The sequence below is a fragment of the Vanessa cardui genome, chromosome 3 (genome assembly GCF_905220365.1).
Source record: "Vanessa cardui chromosome 3, ilVanCard2.1, whole genome shotgun sequence".
Taxonomy (NCBI): Eukaryota; Metazoa; Arthropoda; class Insecta; order Lepidoptera; family Nymphalidae; genus Vanessa; species Vanessa cardui.
In genome coordinates, this window is record NC_061125.1 from 9,992,129 (window position 1) to 10,011,372 (window position 19,244).

The 19,244-nt window shown below is 30.7% G+C and overlaps 1 protein-coding gene across 1 annotated transcript; it reads right to left on the reverse strand.

Moving 5' to 3' along the window:
• Positions 1-962: 962 nt before the first annotated feature.
• On the reverse strand, positions 963-13,325 carry LOC124543654 (ionotropic receptor 93a). The gene is made up of 19 exons (XM_047121914.1): positions 13,230-13,325; positions 12,791-12,943; positions 11,319-11,564; positions 10,667-10,834; positions 10,195-10,409; positions 9,643-9,810; positions 9,031-9,186; positions 8,581-8,685; positions 8,370-8,476; positions 7,847-7,916; positions 6,865-6,967; positions 6,274-6,380; positions 5,157-5,319; positions 4,597-4,814; positions 4,359-4,446; positions 3,645-3,764; positions 2,905-2,983; positions 2,107-2,264; positions 963-1,060 (listed from the first exon to the last, which is right to left on the reverse strand). Exons 1-19 carry the CDS (start codon positions 13,318-13,320, stop codon positions 963-965), a joined length of 2,613 nt encoding a protein of 870 aa, XP_046977870.1. The 5' UTR covers positions 13,321-13,325.
• Positions 13,326-19,244: the final 5,919 nt, after the last annotated feature.

Below are 19,244 nucleotides of genomic sequence, written 5' to 3' on the forward strand. Positions count from 1 at the left end.
TTAGGAGAATATACTGTAGTCTAAGGTCTGACTTGACTAGTTCTCATATGTTCATAAACACAACTTTATATATAACATATATCTATATAATTTAATCCCTTAAGTATTACTTGAAATAAAAAGCAGTATTTTGTATTTTACAATCGTACATTTGTAGAAGTCGTTGGATTAAATTAAGATTAAGATGACGTAGAACGCCATTAAAAGCACGTGTCTCGATTAAGTCCTAGAGCATCATCTTCTGGACTACTGCCAAATGTTGCCGTGACAAGCTACCCAGTAATTATGAAATTACCAATCGATGTGAATCATCATAATATTGCCATTACAAATAATTATTCGGAATTAACAACTTACTTTTTTTAAAATTAATAATTTTACATGTTTAAATTGTTTTCTATTTATATGTATTTTTCTTTAACAAATTTGGAAGAAGTATCATATAACGTTACTGTAACATGTTTTCCTTAAAATAGTACAGAATATTATATATAATATTGAACTGCAATCATCAATGACACAACAAATCAACCATTTTGTCGACGTGTGCATACTTTGCATCTATTTATTGGCATAGCAATTACAAAATCTTTCTTTTAAACAAAAATCGTAATAACGCAAAGATCATCGATATAATAACTAACCCTTTAATTTTTAAATTTCGAATTTGATCTGTCCGCAATTTGAATAATGTCAATAGTGTGATGGCTGTGGCGGGAAAATTTCACCTCGAATGTATGAATTATAACTTTCCTCAAATGTAGAATTTTACCCAGCGAATATAGAGTTGAATTATAAATAATGCTTCAACAGCACTTAGGTTAACAAACAAGAGTCAAAATATATGGATTGGGCTATTTGCTAAGTATATGATCTACTAAAGAAAACTTACATAACTAAGCCACTAGATTGATTATGATATTTTTTTTATTAAAAAAAGAAAAACAATCGAAGGTTTCAATTTATTCAATATAAGGTTTTATAATTATTTGTTCAATCCTTTTCTTCCGTCTCATATAAATCCATTCCATCAACAAGATCGTCGAAGCGGAGAGGATTCCTGTAATAAGAAAATGATCAATTTATTTAAGTCCCTTTATTGTTTTGAATTTGTCATTAAGCTATCAGACCTCGCTAATTAAATTGTAACGTTATATTGTACCTACTTTCAAAGCTTTAGCGCATCATCAAATATTACCACAATTTTTTTTGTTCAAATATTATAAGCACTCGTAAGCAGCTGTGGAGCCAATATACATATAACATAAAAATATTTTTTGCTTTTTAGGTTTATAATTTTATAAATGGTCTCATTAAAGATAATATTATGCCATTAGCTTCTAAAAATGACTTCCATCGCCATATGGTCGTACAACTAACTCAACAAAAGCGCAATCTGAAAGTCCAATTTTCAATCACTTTATCGAGCAGCTGGGTCCATCCATATATCAGCAATAACGCGATGAATGTTAACTTTCAAATTGTCCAAAGTGTGGGGCAAATCGGTGAACCAACTTCGTATATCCCTACAATAAATTATCCATCGACATGGGATAACAAAATCGAGGAAAGCAGATTACACATTAATTTAATAATGACATGCGTGTGTATGGCATCATTTATTAAAATACCGCTTCCTTATATAATTGGCATTTCAATAAAAAGAGAATGGGGAACGATAAGTTCAACGAAATAAGCCACGATTTTCGAAATAGGTTTACACAATTCGGAAGCGTTATTCGTTCGTAAGTCCAATCATTTGGAAATGCCAAATCATTCTGCGTTCAAATTATAAACGGTCTAACTTAATGCGCTGTTTAGCGGTCATTTATTTAAACATCGATTTAACATTCGAAAAGAGAAGTCACACCATTATTTAATTAATCACCACCAACCAAGCAGTGTTGCCTATTTCAAACCACACATCATACTTTCCCATCCCAATAAGTTTACCTTTCTGTTAAGTGTTTAAACATTTGGTCATTAGGCAGATATATTCAAAATATTACACCATACTAAAACATATAGAATTCAACATTAATTATTTAAAAAAAAAAAAAATAATGAAACTAAACAAAGCACACGAACACTCTAACAAATAATTACCTAGAAATAATACAAAGAAGGAGCCCTGCATGTCACTGATGTTGACTGTGTGATTATTTACTTCCTCAACAGATGAGGTCTTCCAGCATCGGTCGCGCTTTGGTAAATAAGCACTTAACCACTTCGCGATGAGCCCCGCTTTTTGCATACGATTGATTCTACAATTCAAATGTTTTATTTAAATAATTAAATTATTCTTAACCTGTCTTGCGTTATCAACAGAATAATGATCTATTTTTTGTTTTAATTATACAGCTGACAGTTTTATAATGTACATATGTCAGTTTGTTTTAAGTAGTAACTTTTAAAAATTGCTTCAACTGTATGCCCAATATACCTTTTTAAAAATTAATTACGTGCATTAAAATGAATTCAATAGAATTGACAGAAAATATTAAATGTCTGAACATCTTGGTAGTTTCTACTAAAATAATTGGCTATTTCTGTGCGTGAAATTCTTCAAAAATTTTACATTCAGATTCAAAATTCAAAACAAAGTTAATAAATTCAATAAATCCTCGGTGACACAAACTTTTTTTTCCATTCTTTTATTAGGATATTTATCCTGGTGTAGTATTCATTTTATTGATATTTTCGTATTATATATTACATTTACTGTATAGATTGTTTATTTCATTTAATGTAACAGTATATAAAGCAATTGATCATCTTACTCAGGCCGATACACGAAAATCAGATTATTGAACAGTTCATACATATAATTCAAACTTAAACAAGTCTTTTACATTTCATTTCATAATGGGTATTATTTATAAAATGAGTTATATTGTTACTCACTCCTTATTTATTATTGGTAGATATGGACTCCCAGCAGGTACAATCATTGCTACTTGCTCATCCATAAAGTCTTCCGTACCTAAAATTATATATTTTTTTAATAGACGTTTTTGGAAGATTTCGTTAGTGAACTATAAAGCTAAACCACCTGCACTACTATAACACCTGTGTATCAGATTTTTTTAATAGACGTTTTTGGAAGATTTCGTTAGTGAACTATAAAGCTAAACCACCTGCACTACTATAACACCTGTGTATCAGTAATACCTTTCTTTTTTAAATACGTGGATATTACCATATCTTTGTTATAATTAGCCTACATGTTTTTTAAATCAATAAATACAGTAACACTTACTACTCAATATCAAACTGTGAAACTAATACATGTTTTATAAAATATTTCCTTTTATTTTATATTTCATTAAAAAATATGATTATTGCATAATTGTTATATTATAAATAAATTACCCCCCAAAAAACGGTAGTTTCGGATTGGGATTCGGTTGACCTGAAACATTCTTTTTTTCATAATAGAGGTTGGGTAGGAAATGTGAAACTGCTTTATCTAATCTTATTATAAAAGAGTAAATGATAAATAATTGTGTTACCTACTTATGAGTTCAAAATTAACTATTTTTTAAGCTAAATTAAACATGTTCGCTGAATGTATATTATTTTATTTCAGCAATTGAAAAAACTAAGTATCAATAAAAGTCATCGTAAAACATATACAATCTTACTGAGCGTGAAGTCACAAGTGTCGCTTTTGAGATGCTCGGCTCTCATGAAATAACTGAGTCGCAGCTTCCAGTCGATGAGTGCGTGGCGATGTTTCCGAACACGATTGAGAATATCCAAACCTTTAAATCAATACATCCATGAAACAACGATAGGTCTCATTTTAAACAATTATAAATACAGCGTATTTTCAAAGTCGAAGTAAAAAATCTTTATTAAAAATAGAAGTGTTTACAATTGCTTATTGATAGTTTCGGAATTTAACACCTCGGGCCTGAGAAGAACTTTAGGTAAGTAAAAGTAGTAACTTTAGGTAACTTTAGGTAAAGAAATTTAGGTTTTTTTTTTTATTTCATGCTACATTCACAATAACAAACATATTTTTGTTATTTCAAACAGCCTGAAGACGATCATCGATCATCTCATTCCCAAGGTGTGCGGTCAACTAGAAAGTCATTAGTAATGTGTGAATTTTCATTAAATAATAATTATTTATAATTGTATTACCATTTAGATTTACAACTATTATAGATATTAGCTTTGCTAAAACCAAAATAATAATAGAAACTTCTTTGTATAAACTATTTATGTGCAGTTTTGCAATTTTAATATCTCAGAAAAATACGAAATCGAATTTTAAACTTTTAACGTCTGTTCCCACAGATATAATAAGTTTTCCAACTAAAAGTTGTATGCGAAATAAATTTAATTCTCACCCGAGACAACATTGCCTTCTACAACATTAGTTCCATCCGTCAATTCAGCCCTTTTCAGCAATTCTATGTATTTCGATTCGTCAGAATTCTAATTAATAATTTTGAATTAGTATTAATTCTTAAAACCAGAAACATTTAGCAATTGTAATATACATACTTAGTATTAACAAATATATTATAATAAATATTGTACTAGTAAATAATTTTTATTATAAACACGATTTTTCTTACAACATACCTTTAATTGCATTTCCAAAAACGAACCCTTAGTTATCGACCACGTATAGGTCCTGCTTTCCAGGAGTTCCGATATCGTTGTTATTGGAATTTCCAATTTGGGGAAAGTTAAAAAAGCGACCAAATTACCGGAATATGTTGTTACCACCACCAATACAACTATCCACCATGTACCGACGACAAGGCGACCACTATCTGCTCGGGGAAGATACATACCACCTAAAATTATATTAGAAGTAAAATAAAATTTTCTCCTTTAAAAAAGAAATACTGTCTTAGAGGATGACCTAAAAAGACGTGGATGATTTGCGTGGAAAGTTATATAAGAAAGATCTAAGTAAATTAATAATAAAGGAGAATAAGAAGAAAAGATATATTTTGTGGGCCTAGAATACTTTTTGGAAAGGCAGGAAAATTAAAGAAGAGGAAGCTATATTTAAATATTAACATACGCATAATGTGAGAAATCACTAATTTATAATATTTCCTACACTAAATACTTATATATGAAATATTCTATTCCACACAAGAGTATGTTTGCTGAGATAAATCTTAAATTACCTTGCTGTAGCAAAGCTCCATAAATGTACCACAAGCAGTTATGAATTGTTGAAAGGCCACCTTCCCTTGTAATCTCCATTGCATCATAATATGGACTTAAACGATGAACAATGTATAATGTTGGCCCCATTAATATCACTGCAAATCCCAGGCAAAGCCATGTCTACGAGATAAATAAACACACGACGTATATATATATTTTAAATTTAAATACAAAATCTTAATGATGAATACCGTGTCACATTCATGAAAGCTTTGATTTGAACACTCACTTAATTGAGAGACAATTCTCAATGTATTGTTATAAGTAGGTAAGTCTAAAGAAAGTTAATTAACCAACTCAAAGATACTGAAATTTAATAAAAACATTTAAATTATACCTATATCTTCTTTTTCTGTTATCGGAACTTTGGGAGTAAAATTAAAGTGGCTACACCTAAGTAAAGTAGTAAATTAAAAAAAAACAGCCTGTAAATTACCCACACCTGGGCTAAGGCCTCCTCTTCCATTAAGGAGAGGGTTTGGAACATATTCCACAACGCTGTTCCAATGCGAGTTGGTGGAATGCACACGTGGCAGAATTTCGATGAAATTAGACACATGCAGGTTTCCTCATGATGTTTTCCTTCACCGCCGAGCACGAGATGAATTATAAACACAAACTAAGCACATGTATATAGTGGTACTTGCCTGGGTTTGAACCCGTAATCATCGATTAAGATGCACGCGCTCTAACCACTGGGCCATCTCAGCTCTACGGGACTATCTCAACTCTATACCTAAGTAGTTATATGTAATAGGGTTGTATATAAACACAAAAATAGTGATCAAAAACTTAGTAGTACACAATATAAATAACTGAGCTATTGCAATCGCATTAAATATCTAAATCAAGGTATATTTATCTTTATTCCTATTCTGATCGCATTAGGCATATAAGTACATATTTATATTCCCTGAGACGTCATATTAAGGTTTGGTTGATATTTTTATAATATTATCGGATTGGTTTGGGTCTGAAGTTCTGGTTGATTCGATAAAACAAATCGTCAATAGCAATTATAGTACAAACTATTCAAGCAACTAATTATAATTTCAGTTAATTGTAAAAACTTACGTCTGTAGTAAATGGTAGTAGGAACAAAACAGCCCTACTTAATTCCCTGGGACGCGCGATGATGAACGAGTAAGGCTGCGTGCTTACTGGTGTTGTATAGTTTATACCTGAGTTTGAAATTTTTAAAATGTTATGTTCATAATATACAATAAGAAACAAATCTATATTTTCAACTTTGTTTTCATTTAAAAATAAACTTCGTTAAACGTAGGACCGAATCCAAAATATTAAAATAAACATTTTAAACAAAAAGAAAAACCGACTTCAAACAAAACACAATTTTAAAACAAATAAATATGCACTAAAAAGTAATAAAAATAATTGCGTATTAAACAATTTTTTAGTCCTCCTAAGTAAAATGAAATAAAAAAATTTAGACTACTTAAAAGCCGATTTAAGATTATATAACGTAGTTATAGTTATTGTCAAAATCGGTCCACCCAGTGAAAAGTTATGAGGTAACAAACTTAAAAAAACAAATAACAAAATACAGACGAATTGATAACCTCCTTTTTTAATCGGTTGGAAATAATATATAATGCAATGTTGTTTACATTACAAATTCGTTTTTAAAATTTTACTTTTATATACCTGGTTTAGGGTCTGTAAGAACAGTAAACGCCGCAGCGGCAAAAGCTGCATGACCCTTCGCGATCGCTGTAAGGATCAATGTCGAACTAACGCTATACGTCATCTGAAAACAAGAGCACGTTGAAATATGTAATGACATTAAAGTTTTGCTCAATAAACAGCCTTGTTCCAATATACAATGTAACGTGATATGTTCTATACTAACATTATAAATGCGAAAGTTATTAAATCTATCTGTTACTCATTCACGAACAAATAAATTAATACGCAAAAGAGATTTATGATGATATGACAACCTCCGTGGTCGAGTGGTGTGTATACCGGTTTTCATGAGGACTCCACGCCGAGGTCCTGGGTTCGATTCCCAGCCGACTCGATGTAGATTATAATTAGATTTAATGTCGTTTTGGGTATGGGTGTTTGTGGTACCATCGTTACTCCCGATTTTACATAACACAAGTGATTTAGCTACTTACATGTGGATCAGAGTAATGTATGCGATGTTGTCTCATATTTATTTATTATTATTTATTTATTTATTATTTAGTAAAAACGCTAAGAAGATGGTAGGCTACTTTCCTATGCCTAATACAAACGACTACCTAAAACGCGAAGGAAATAGCGAGCAACAACAAGTATTGTAATATTTTTCTCAAGAAATAAGCTATCTAACGCGAGCAAACTAAAGAAACTAAAGCAACTTTTATCGGATTAGTAAATCTTAAGAAAAGCGTATTCAAATATAAAAACAAACCTTTACAATCTATACTAATATTATGATTGTAAAAGTAACCCTGTCTGTCTGTCTTTCATGCCCAAAACATGAACCGATTTTGATGAAAGGCAAACTTGAACTCCAAGGAAGGACGTGGGCTCCTTTTTTGTCTAATACGTGAAAACTTACTCCTTAAACGCAAGCGAAGCTGCGTCCAACAACTAGTATGATAAATATATACTATATTAGAATAAAATAAATACTTACGTCAATTGCAGCTTCGTTAGTGTCATTGGTGATGTTATGATTTAAATTTGCAGGCAAAACTATTCGAATACTGCAATTTAATATTGATGAATCATTACATAGTATAAAAAAAACCGCTGTCTGTCACAAGGGTAGTGTATGCTTAGATCTTTTAAATTACTCAACGGATTTTGATGCGTTTTTAATAGAGTGACTCAAGAGAAAAGTTTATATGTATAAAACATGCACAATAATTTAAGAGGTTTCTAATCTAATGACGTAAATAAACACTTTTTTTCGCTTACGTTGTAAACGCTGGCTAAACCTACGATATAGATGAAATTTATGTATTACAGTACTGTACAAGTGGACACCTTAAAAAGTTTTTCAATAATCCGTGATGACCATGACCATTTTTATTCTTCAATTTTATGACAAATATGGGCTTAATTTCGAAGGAATTTAAGCAATACAGCATTTATCCTTATCCAATAAAACTACCTTTAGAGCATGTATACTTAGTTATAATTATATTTAAACTTACGTAAAATTTTTACTCTTAGCCAATTGATTGACGATATCGAATAACAAGCCGCTGTAACTAACGATAGAGCCGGATGCATTTAATCGCAAAATCGTCCATGGTGGATTCTACAAATAAAAATATAACAGAATAAAAATGAACAAATGAAAATAAATTTATTATACACATAGAAGTTAATACATTGAACATTTCACCTTAAAATGAAACTTACATGGTAAGTAATAATAGGCAACTCCTTTCCGCGGAATCCGTGTTCAACATGAGGAAATAGAACATCTTCAAATTTAATTCCATCTATAGGACGCCATACACCAACCTTACATGCAAAAACTGATTTTAAATCCTTCATATTTACTCAGTGCAATCTTTAAACTTAATGTAAAGGTTATTTCAGCTATTGCTGCCTTTCATATACGTGGCATAAATAATTAAGTGCATCATTTACTCAAAACCGATACAATTTGTCAAGTTAATTTATGCTTAATAAAATTAATCTAATGTATGATGAAACTAATTTTTTAATAAACCTTATGTGTCTTACATGCATAAAGCTTTTCAAAAACAGTTTGATAATACCAAAGATTAGCAGGTAGCTTTATAGACGACTATTTGGCATTTTCCCAATTTAGATATTCATAATGGTCTGATATTCAAAACTCACGTTTATCAATTTAACATCTTCGATAACAGATGTGGTTACATTTTCTTTGGAAATATTATCATTTGTTCCGTCCCTGTAAGTAGCACCCCACGTATCTGCCGCCAAAGCCTGCCATGAACTACAGTTACCACATCTACTCTTGGTTGACAAATGTTGCTGCAAAATATATATGTAAATTGTAAGATCTTACTAATAGGTACATATTAGTAAGATCTAACAATTTTGAGAAGGTTAACTAAATTCTAACATCATTGACATAGGAAAAGAAATAATATTTTCCAACAATTAAACATGATGAGTCGAGATGGTCCTGTGGTTAGAGCACGTACATCTTAACTTGATTGCGGATTCAAACTCAGGCAACCACCACTGAATTTTCATGTGCTTAATTTGTGTTTAAAATTCATTTCGAGCTCGATGATGTAGGGGAACATCTTGAGGAAACCTGCATATGACCAATTTCATAGAAATTCTGCCACATGTGTATTCCACCAACCCTCACTACAGCAGCATGGTGAAATATGCTCCTAACTTTCTCCGCAAAGGGAGAGGAAACCTTAGCCCAGAAGTGGAAAATTTACAGACTGTGACAATTAATAGAATGCAACTAACCTGCATATGTTTTAGTAATGCATTTCTTCTCTGAAGCTTACTAGGTCGTATTGCTTCCCACTCCTCGTCTGACACCTGGGCAGCCACATCGAATTCTTCCTGAATAGCTGTTTCAAGTGCTGATACGAAAGCACTTATCATTTCCTGAGCGTAGCACAGTAGGCCGTTCTGTTAACATTTTCATTTTTAATGATAATAATAATTATTATAAATATTCTACCGTCAAACAACAGTACTTGGTATTGTGGTGTTCCGATTTGAAGGATAAGTTAGCCATTGTTTGTAAAGGCCCCAGGGACGTAACATCTTAGTTCCCAAGGTTGATGGCGCATTGGCGATGAAAGAAATAGTTAATGTTTCTTACAGCGCCGTTGTCTATGTCTATCGGCGGACCACTTACCATCCGGTGGCTCATGTGCTCGTCCACCAAACATTAGCATAAAAAAAAAAGTTTTAAGTAGATCAAGTAACAGATTTGTTCTTTACGCTTGCTCATTTATAATTATCTCCAAAATTGTATCACTTGTCTGATTGAAAGCAATATTTTATTACCTTACACTCTTTGCCACCGTCAGTGACATTAAAAAAATAAGCAATATTTTCTCCCTCGTATAAATCGTTGATCAAATTCGAAATATTTCCGTTCGTATTCGAGTCGGATATGATGTAAAGCCATTGAGCTCCGGTATGTGACATTGCGAGGTCGCGAACTGTCTCTGCCATCGTGTTCATTACATCTGTCGTCACTATTGCAATGAAATTCTCGCCTAAAATATTTTATATTCAGGTTATTAGATGGTAAGACATTACTTTACGAAACGAAACTTAATTTTTTTAGACTAATAGTATCTTTATATCTAACAAGTTTAGGTAATTTTGTGATATTATATAATTTTAATCAGTCAACTTTGTATACGTTTTATAAAGTATTGCGGGCTTGGAACAAAATAAAAAAGTAATTGTCACTTACATGATTTTTTTATATACTTCAAAGAGAAAACTTGTGTTATAATTCCATACCTACCTATGTATTTAACAGGAAGTTTTGACAATACTCTGTAGACTTCCTTCCTTCTCAAATATTCGTTAACTTCGTGCTTCATTTTAAATACCGTAACTGAGACAGAAGTTACATCTTCATCGTCTACCTGAGATGTCAGAGCTTGAACTACGCGAGATATCATGTCTCTGGCTAAAAAGAAATATAACACGTACAAGGGACAATGCCAACAGTATTATGGGCATAATTAGAAAATCGCCGTATCGTATACGTATATTTGCATCTATTTTCCGAATACAGCAAAGTTAAGAAGTTTACATTACAACGAATACATAGTTATGTAAATAACTAAGATAATATGTTTCAGTCGACTTGTCTATATTTAATTAAACACCAGTAGAGTCAAAATTTTAGCCAAATATTTGTGTGTATCATTTTAAAATTACACTGTTCTAAATTTCTTTTTAACTTTTGAATAAGCCTATATTTCTTAGTATTTGTATACAAAGTTTTTATTTTTGGCGAAAATCTATACGGCTTTACATATAAATGGTATTCGTGTAAGCTAACGTTTGTTAGTGAGACTGTATATATCTGGTCGAATAAGGGACGAGCAAAAGCAAGCAAAACCTTTAAATTTTTAAAACAAATTACGTGTCTTTAGTACATATCTTACCTAGAGTATTATCATGCAATATTACTACTGATTTCCAATTAAAAGCTCTTTGAGTCCTTAAATCTAATAATAATTGTGCTAGCTCTTGACCAGGCTCTGTAAAAGTAACGGTAACAGCAGTATCCGTTGGTAGGCGTGGACAGTCAACCTCTGTTAATGCGAATAATAGGAGTTCTTCTTCTTTGGTTCTAGTAAACAGTGACCAGGTTTCCTCACAAGACGCTATGCTCAAAACAGCTAGAAAGCCTATAAAATTATTATTACAAATTACCATATAAAAAATGTTGAAAATCTATTAGATAAAGAAATAATTACTTCGTGTTATAAAAATTTTGTACAAATTTCAAAAACCTGCATGGTGATATTAAATCAAATCAAAAATTAATATATTCTTTATTGAAATAAGCTCAAAGAAGTACTTTTCGTCATATTGTAGTGTTTAGTTAAATGTAAAGGTACCACGAATTTAATAACGGAAGTTAGTTTTGATAGCTTTTGAGTACAACTTATTGGGTTTCAGTTGTAACAAAGCAGCCCGTTGAGATTGCGGTGTACCATCGCTCATGAATAGCACTAAGTAATCGGTCAAAACACCAAAGGCTTTCATCAAAGACGAAATAGTTTGATCAATTTTGTGTCAAAATCATTTTGAAGTAAAAAATTTTTGCATACAACAATATTAAAATAGCAAGTCATTTACTGCCTCAATTTGCGTTTACCTAATAACGATATTTTCTTTTTGAATTAATCAATTTGTATTTAAAAAATACAACGGCACAGTCCGTTGGTAGCCATAAATAAATGTGTTTCAGGAACTATTTATTCGGATATATTGTCACTATTCATCATAATCATTTGATCTCTATCTGTATTCTAGTTATTAATATAATAAATTCTATCAAAAACCTTTCAAATATATTACAATTTCTATATTCTATTTATCTCATTCTAACAAATACGTTTCAATATATTATAATATTGGCTAGTTTCAATAATCAATGAATAGCATTAGCCTAACCAAATAAACAGGAATCAATTACCTAAATATTAAAAAACGTATCATGTAGTTAACTAAAATCCATACTCAAGATATAAAAAAGTAGGATTGAGAGGAGAAGTCTTAGTTATATTTTCATGATCATTTCGAATGACCATTGACAAACAATGAAAGTATCATATCAAAAAAATTGGAGAAACATAACCTAATAATTTATATGTGTGTATTTAAGGACTTCAAAGGCAAATATAATATTTGTAACACGTAATGTAAGTACATATACGTACTTTACTTTTCCTTCTTATCAAAGTTATGATTCAAAGGATTGAAATAACTATCTATATTACCTCGGCATAGCATTACCATACTTTTAAAGCGGTCATTAGCAGTACCTATATTTAATTTTGATGTACATATACCTACTTATATTTACTTAAATGCTCTATGAAAAATAGCCAAAAAAATCTAAAGGTACCTTTTTTAAGACTAATAGCAGTCCAAGAGAAATAATGCACATTAACTCCGCCATGTTTGAGCTCAACGCGCGTCAGCTCTTTTATATAATCTTTCAAGTCATCAAGAATGGACTGATAATTTTCACCCAGAAATTGACGATCCAAAACCACAGCTAGAAAAATAAATTATTTAGTGACTTTGTTTGCGTCCTCAAAAATACCAGACCACTTTTACGAGACTTGAGAAAGAGCTTATACTACTACAATTTCTTGTAAGTGTTAAGTTGGTTCGACAATATAAATTACATTGATACTAATTAAAACTAGATGAAAATAAATATTGAATTTTTAGTACGAATATTATTTTGTTATTTATTTTTAAATAAAGCATAAATAGGCTTAATAATTAAATGTGTTTCTACATGATACTTTATTAGAATATTGATTTAAAAGTGATACCTATAGAAGCATTTGCAGTGATCAGAGATGGGAAATCCTCCCCCGAACAACTTCGAAAAATAAACATCAATAGCACCGCGTACAGTTTCATTTTTATGCCGTACAACCACTACACAATTTTCACCTTTTATATCTGAATTTCCAGTCATAATTCACGTATAAAAATGATATTACCAATCAAAAACTTTTGTTTTATTCAAGTTTCAATTAAAACAAAGGGGAAGGTAGAACTTACGTAGCCATGTTAACATTTCATGCAGACGCAACGTAGCACGTGAATGGCACGTGTGGTTTCGTGAGTTACTTTATTAGCAGGTTATACAGGTTGTTTAGAAATCTAATATCTTTTAATTTATAATATTCCATGAACTCGAAACTTATAGATTATTTATTATTATATTAGATACCAACAAATGTATGTCAAAAATTTTCTCGAGTACGTAAAAGGTAACTTTAGTATATCATTGACAATTAAATTGTTATGGATTAAGAATCCAAGAGCTTTATAATATTTTAAATTAACATGGTTATTTTTATTATTCTCGTGAACAAGACATTCGTAGATAATGCCGAAATATCGAGCTATATTTAATTTAGACTAATGGGATAAATTCACGATCATCAGCGCGTTGAAATACATATATATACCAATTCAGATCATCCGGAGGTGTGGGCTAAATTGAAATACACCCGTATAAGTACTCAATCATCCCCGTGCTTCATAGTAATCCATACTCATACCATAAAAATCTTATTTCTCTATCACTACTCCCCGACATATCAATACCATGATAATCTATTTCTACTGCGGAATCAACTTTGAAACGTCCTTTTAAGTATTCATTTCCATTAATCTCATCATTTTCATTTGAAATTTGAATGTTGCCTTTTATTCATCGCCTTAAAAACCGAGTACTTTTATACAGATTTAAAATTTTCCATAGTTTAATTTAATAAAACAAATGGCAAACGTTTTCTGTATTATTGTGTTTTAACATGAGTACTAAAAATCATTAAACATTAACATGTATTGTTCATTGTTATAATATACAGTCTAATCTAAGAATTTATAATATAAATTCATACAAAAAACTATTTAATTTTTTTTATTTTAAATTCATTTTTAAATTCAAGCAAATTTTGGAAATGAGTTTTTTCCACTTCTTATACTCTATTAAGTATGAAATTTTTAAAGCGTTGTTGAAATGGGACAGCGCCATTTAGCGAAAAAAGTTTATTAAGAAAGGATACCCAGCAATCCACTCTTATTTTCAACCGACTTCAAAAAGGAGGAGGTTATCAATTCGTCTGTATTTTTTTTTTTTTTTTTTTATGTTTGTTACCTCATAACTTTTTACTGGGTGGACCGATTTTGATAATTTTTTTTTGTTTGAAAGGTAGTGCTTCCCGTGGGGTCCCATTTTTTTTAAATTTTTTTCCGATGATGGTATCCGTATGAAAACGACATAAGTCTTAAATTTGCATTATGTATATGCGCGACAAATAGGTGAATAACTCAAAATCACGTTAACCAATTTCGATGATTCTTTTTTTATTATAAAGGATATACTTTAAGGGTAGTTTGGTGAAAGTTTGGTAAGGTTCTGAGCACAGGACCCATGACAAATTAAGGGAACGGGAGGGAACGGAACAATTCTGAGGAGCACGTTAGCAATACTCGGTCGAATCTTTTATTTATGGGTTACTTGGATATTTGAATCACCTTCCGGAACGTGGTTATGTTCATGTAATTGTCATAATCGAATATTATAATCAACTAGCGACCCGCCCCGACTTCTCACGGGTGCAATACTGATACTAAATGTACTAAAGAATTTGTTTATTTACGACATCACATTGCAAACTTCTAAAATTGTCAGTGTTTCTTTACTATATTGTTCATTTATTATATACACAAACCTTCCCCTTGAATTACACTATCTTTAAAAAAAAACGCATCAAAATCCGTTGCGTAGTTTTAAAGATATAGGGACAGAGAAAGCGACTTTGTTTTATACTATGTATTGACGGAACTCCTAAACGGCTTACAGTTAGGGTGCGATTTGGGGCAGAATTTCTTTCTGTCTTTCATTAAATTTTGTGTATATGATGTGATGTCATATGATGTACGACATAGCATACGAATAGCTCTTTTGCAAAGTTATTTTACTGAGGTCGATTACAGCTCATTGAAGGGTGGTACCTTGTAGTTTATGCCGCATGACGTATTCAAGCCGAATTTTCGAAAGTCTATTTTTGCTTTATTCGAAAGTTTCTTTTGAAATTGTTCCTGAAGTAGTTTCTGATTCATATAAACGGCACGCTTAATATATCCATATTAAGAAAAAAATGTTAGTCTACATCAGCCTCACTTAAAATCAAAAAATAAATAAAATTTTAACAAAAAGAAAAACCGACTTCAAACAAAACAGTATTTTAAAACAAATTAAAATGCACTAAAAAGTAATAAAAATAATTGCATATTTAAGATATTTTTGAGAGTCCTCCTAGGTAAAATGAAATGAAAAATATTAGACTACTTAAAAGTCGATTTACGATTATATAATGTAGTTATAATTATTGCTATACTTGGAGTCGGTGTCAGCCAACCCTATACTATACCTATCAAAAAACAATACGAGAATACTTTAAGAAATGTTTCTTACAAATCACCTTTTATACGATATTATACTGGGTCAATCAAGAGGCTCGTATCGCTTCTTTCTTTTGATTGTTGAAGCGTGTGCCTGTGGCTGACACCGGCTCCAAATATAACAATAACTATAACTACGTTATATAATCGTAAATCGACTTTTAAGTAGTCTAATATTTTTCATTTCATTTTACCTAGGAGGACTCTCAAAAATATCTTAAATATGCAATTATTTTTATTACTTTTTAGTGCATTTTAATTTGTTTTAAAATACTGTTTTGATTGAAGTCGGTTTTTCTTTTTGTTAAAATTTTATTTATTTGTAATTTGGATGGAATCAACCTCAAAGCAATGTTAATTAATGAGGATAATTTTTTTTATTGTCTTTCTGAAATTACTCATCAAGTGTTTTAATTCTATTACCATATATGTAGCTTCACCTTAATTTAATGATATTCTAAATTGATAGCATGAAAAGCATGCATTAAATAGTCTCGTGTATCGATAAGTTCGAAATTGATAAAAGCAACGCATTAATTAAACTTTACATTTGTATAAACTACGTAGTCTTACTCATTGACCAGCACTGAAAATGCTTCTTTGAGAAGAAGAAAATAACAATTGTCTGACAATCACAAACAACATTGAATAAAAGAATATAATAATTATTATTTTTCTCTTGAATAATTGTAAAAACATATTACGTCATAAATATAAATATCACTGGCAAACAGGCCCCCTGATTGAAAGTGGTTACCATTACGTGTTGGTCCATCGTCAGAAATCTTAATCATTCCTTACCACCTAGCAAATTGACACAAACTATAGTTTTTTACCGCATGTCTACTCATATCGATGGCAATTTATAAATATGGAACAATGTAGAAGTGAAAATTAATTACACATGAATGAATATCAAAAATTTCATGAAAATTTTAAAACTAGGAACATGCTCATGTAATATTAGTATAATTATGTAGTATGATCATTACATTATATAAAGCATTATTCTATCAGTGATTTAAAATAAAATTATTATAAAATTACAAATTAAATGTAAGGTTTTATTTAATTTCCAAAGCCTATTATATCTTTTAGAAGTTGTGTTTTATATGTATTTCTTAACATCATACATATTATGTATTGTCTCTGAATACATTTAGATCACCCTAGTATATTGGAATCGTAGAAGAAACTCGTGAAAGGTCATACGGATGTATAAAATATTCAAAATGAGAATTACTAAACATTGCTCGTATTTTGTACACGGCTCAATTTTCTTATCATGAAGCAAATTACAATTTATTGACAACTTAATTATAGTTGGGATAATTTCGTTTAATATTTAAAATAGTAATTTGTAAAGCAAACTGTTTACGAGGTTGCGGAAGAAAATTTAAGGGAAGCGACTTACTACATATGAGCACATTGTCCAGAGGCCGCTTCGAATAAATTACTTTTCGCATGATAAATTTCATGTATTTTCCGACTGTCCTGCCTACCACTAAATATCTAAAATAAGAGCATTTGGCTCTCTACGTGAAACAGCGCCTCAAGCTATAAGCCTAACAATTGAAGCATACAAAAGATAAAAAGAACAAATATAGTGGTTTTTCAAAAACGTTATGATTTCTTCAATTACTTCAGTCATATATCTATGTTTTGTGTAAAATACGTCTATATTGTAAATGTACCTTGTAAAATAAATAAATCTTATTGTGGTTGCATGTTTGCATCAGCTCCGCTTCGCTAATCGGCATTCCAAACAAGTACCCTCTTTTGTTAAATATGTAGTTAATCAAGTAATTCTTAACTAATATTATAAAATTAACAATATGAATATAGTCTCTACATTTTACAACTTTATTAGTTACATTTTTTAATTAAGTTATAACGTATTGAGTTCGTTTTCTTAAATTTTCACAAAACTTTTATAGCTAACTATTTAGCCGTTGTTTTCGTACGTTTTAGCTAATTTCAAAACGACAAAAAATGTCCGTAACGCATTGTATAAAACCAACTGAAGAGAAAATACACCTGTTCATTTATGCGACTAAGAAGCAGCTTATCGTAGAAAAAGAGCCCACATCACCTGTCTAGTGCAGCAAGTTTAATATATTTCGATTTATAATAAATATGTGTCCGACAAATGTCTTATATGCACATAGGATAAATACATATTTTATATTTGTCGTGTATCCTACATATGTATATTAGTTCAGGATCCAAAGTCCATGTTTTACTTGAGTAATATGAAGCTAATATTCACTTTTATATTTCAGTCAATTACTATCAAGCGAAGATTATATCTATCAGTGTAACTGTAGACCTAAAGAACATAACGTTTTAGTTCCATCGTTAGTGGCGGGTTGGTGTGATGTAAGGAATGGTGAATAATTCTTACAGCGCCAATGTTTATGAGCAGTGATGTTCACTTAACATCAAATGAAAAAAATCCTTTTCTGCATTTCAATTACATAAAATAAAAAAACTTTGTGACATTTCCGCTTAAGGTTTTAATCTTGACGTGCAACATCTTTCATTTCAGTCAGTTACTTGCAAAAACCTGTAACGGATTATGAAAAGGTATAAAGTAAACGGAAGTATAAAACTAAACCAACAATATGTAACATTACAAAGAGCTCCAACTTGCAAGAGTTTAAGCAGTAAGGCTACAATTAAGAGTAACATTACAAGCCAAAGTTAGAGCAGACTACGAATATGCATGATTATTAGTATGCATGCAGTGCATGCTAGAATTTAGCCGTAATTCAGATCAAGACTTTGGACCCTTACTTCTCGAGAACAAGTTTAGACTGAAGGGTGATGAATGCAACCGGCTGTAGTAATACAATATTTTGAAATCAACAACTACATGTACAACAAATAAATGCAGGTATCCTCCGAACCCTTGTATTAAAGTAATTAATTATCCATATCAGGACCTGTACTGTAAAAAAACTGAAAGCTCATTGTGGGACAATTCAGCGATAGTCAATCGCAATTGGAAAATACAAATCACCAGCTTCCTTCATGATCATTAAATTTCAATTGCTTTGAAATAAATATCAAGACGTACACTTACACAGACTTTGAAGAGCTTTGCAAGACAGGTTTCAAAACGTTTATTTTTTTATGTTTTAAAACGTTTTTGTCTTTTTTTTTTAAATAATAAAGTTATTCGTCTCGCATTTTTAAACATGGACCTATAATTATTGTTTGAATATTGATAAATAATAACTCTAATCATTTTATAAATCAGAAGAAAAGTAGATTTAAATTAATACTTTTTTTAAATACATTTTTGAAGTTGCAGTTTAGACTTATTTTAAAAAAGGTAAATACGTTATACATTATATAAC

Coding starts and splice junctions, on each gene's coding strand:
- LOC124543654 (XM_047121914.1), bottom strand. CDS start 13,320: ATGAAACTGTACGCGGTGCTATTGATGTTTATTTTTCGAAGTTGTTCG. Junction 9,187..9,642: donor CATTACTAAAACATATGCAG/GTTAGTTGCATT, acceptor TATATTTTGCAG/CAACATTTGTCAACCAAGAG. Junction 4,447..4,596: donor TTTTGGAAATGCAATTAAAG/GTATGTTGTAAG, acceptor ATTATTAATTAG/AATTCTGACGAATCGAAATA.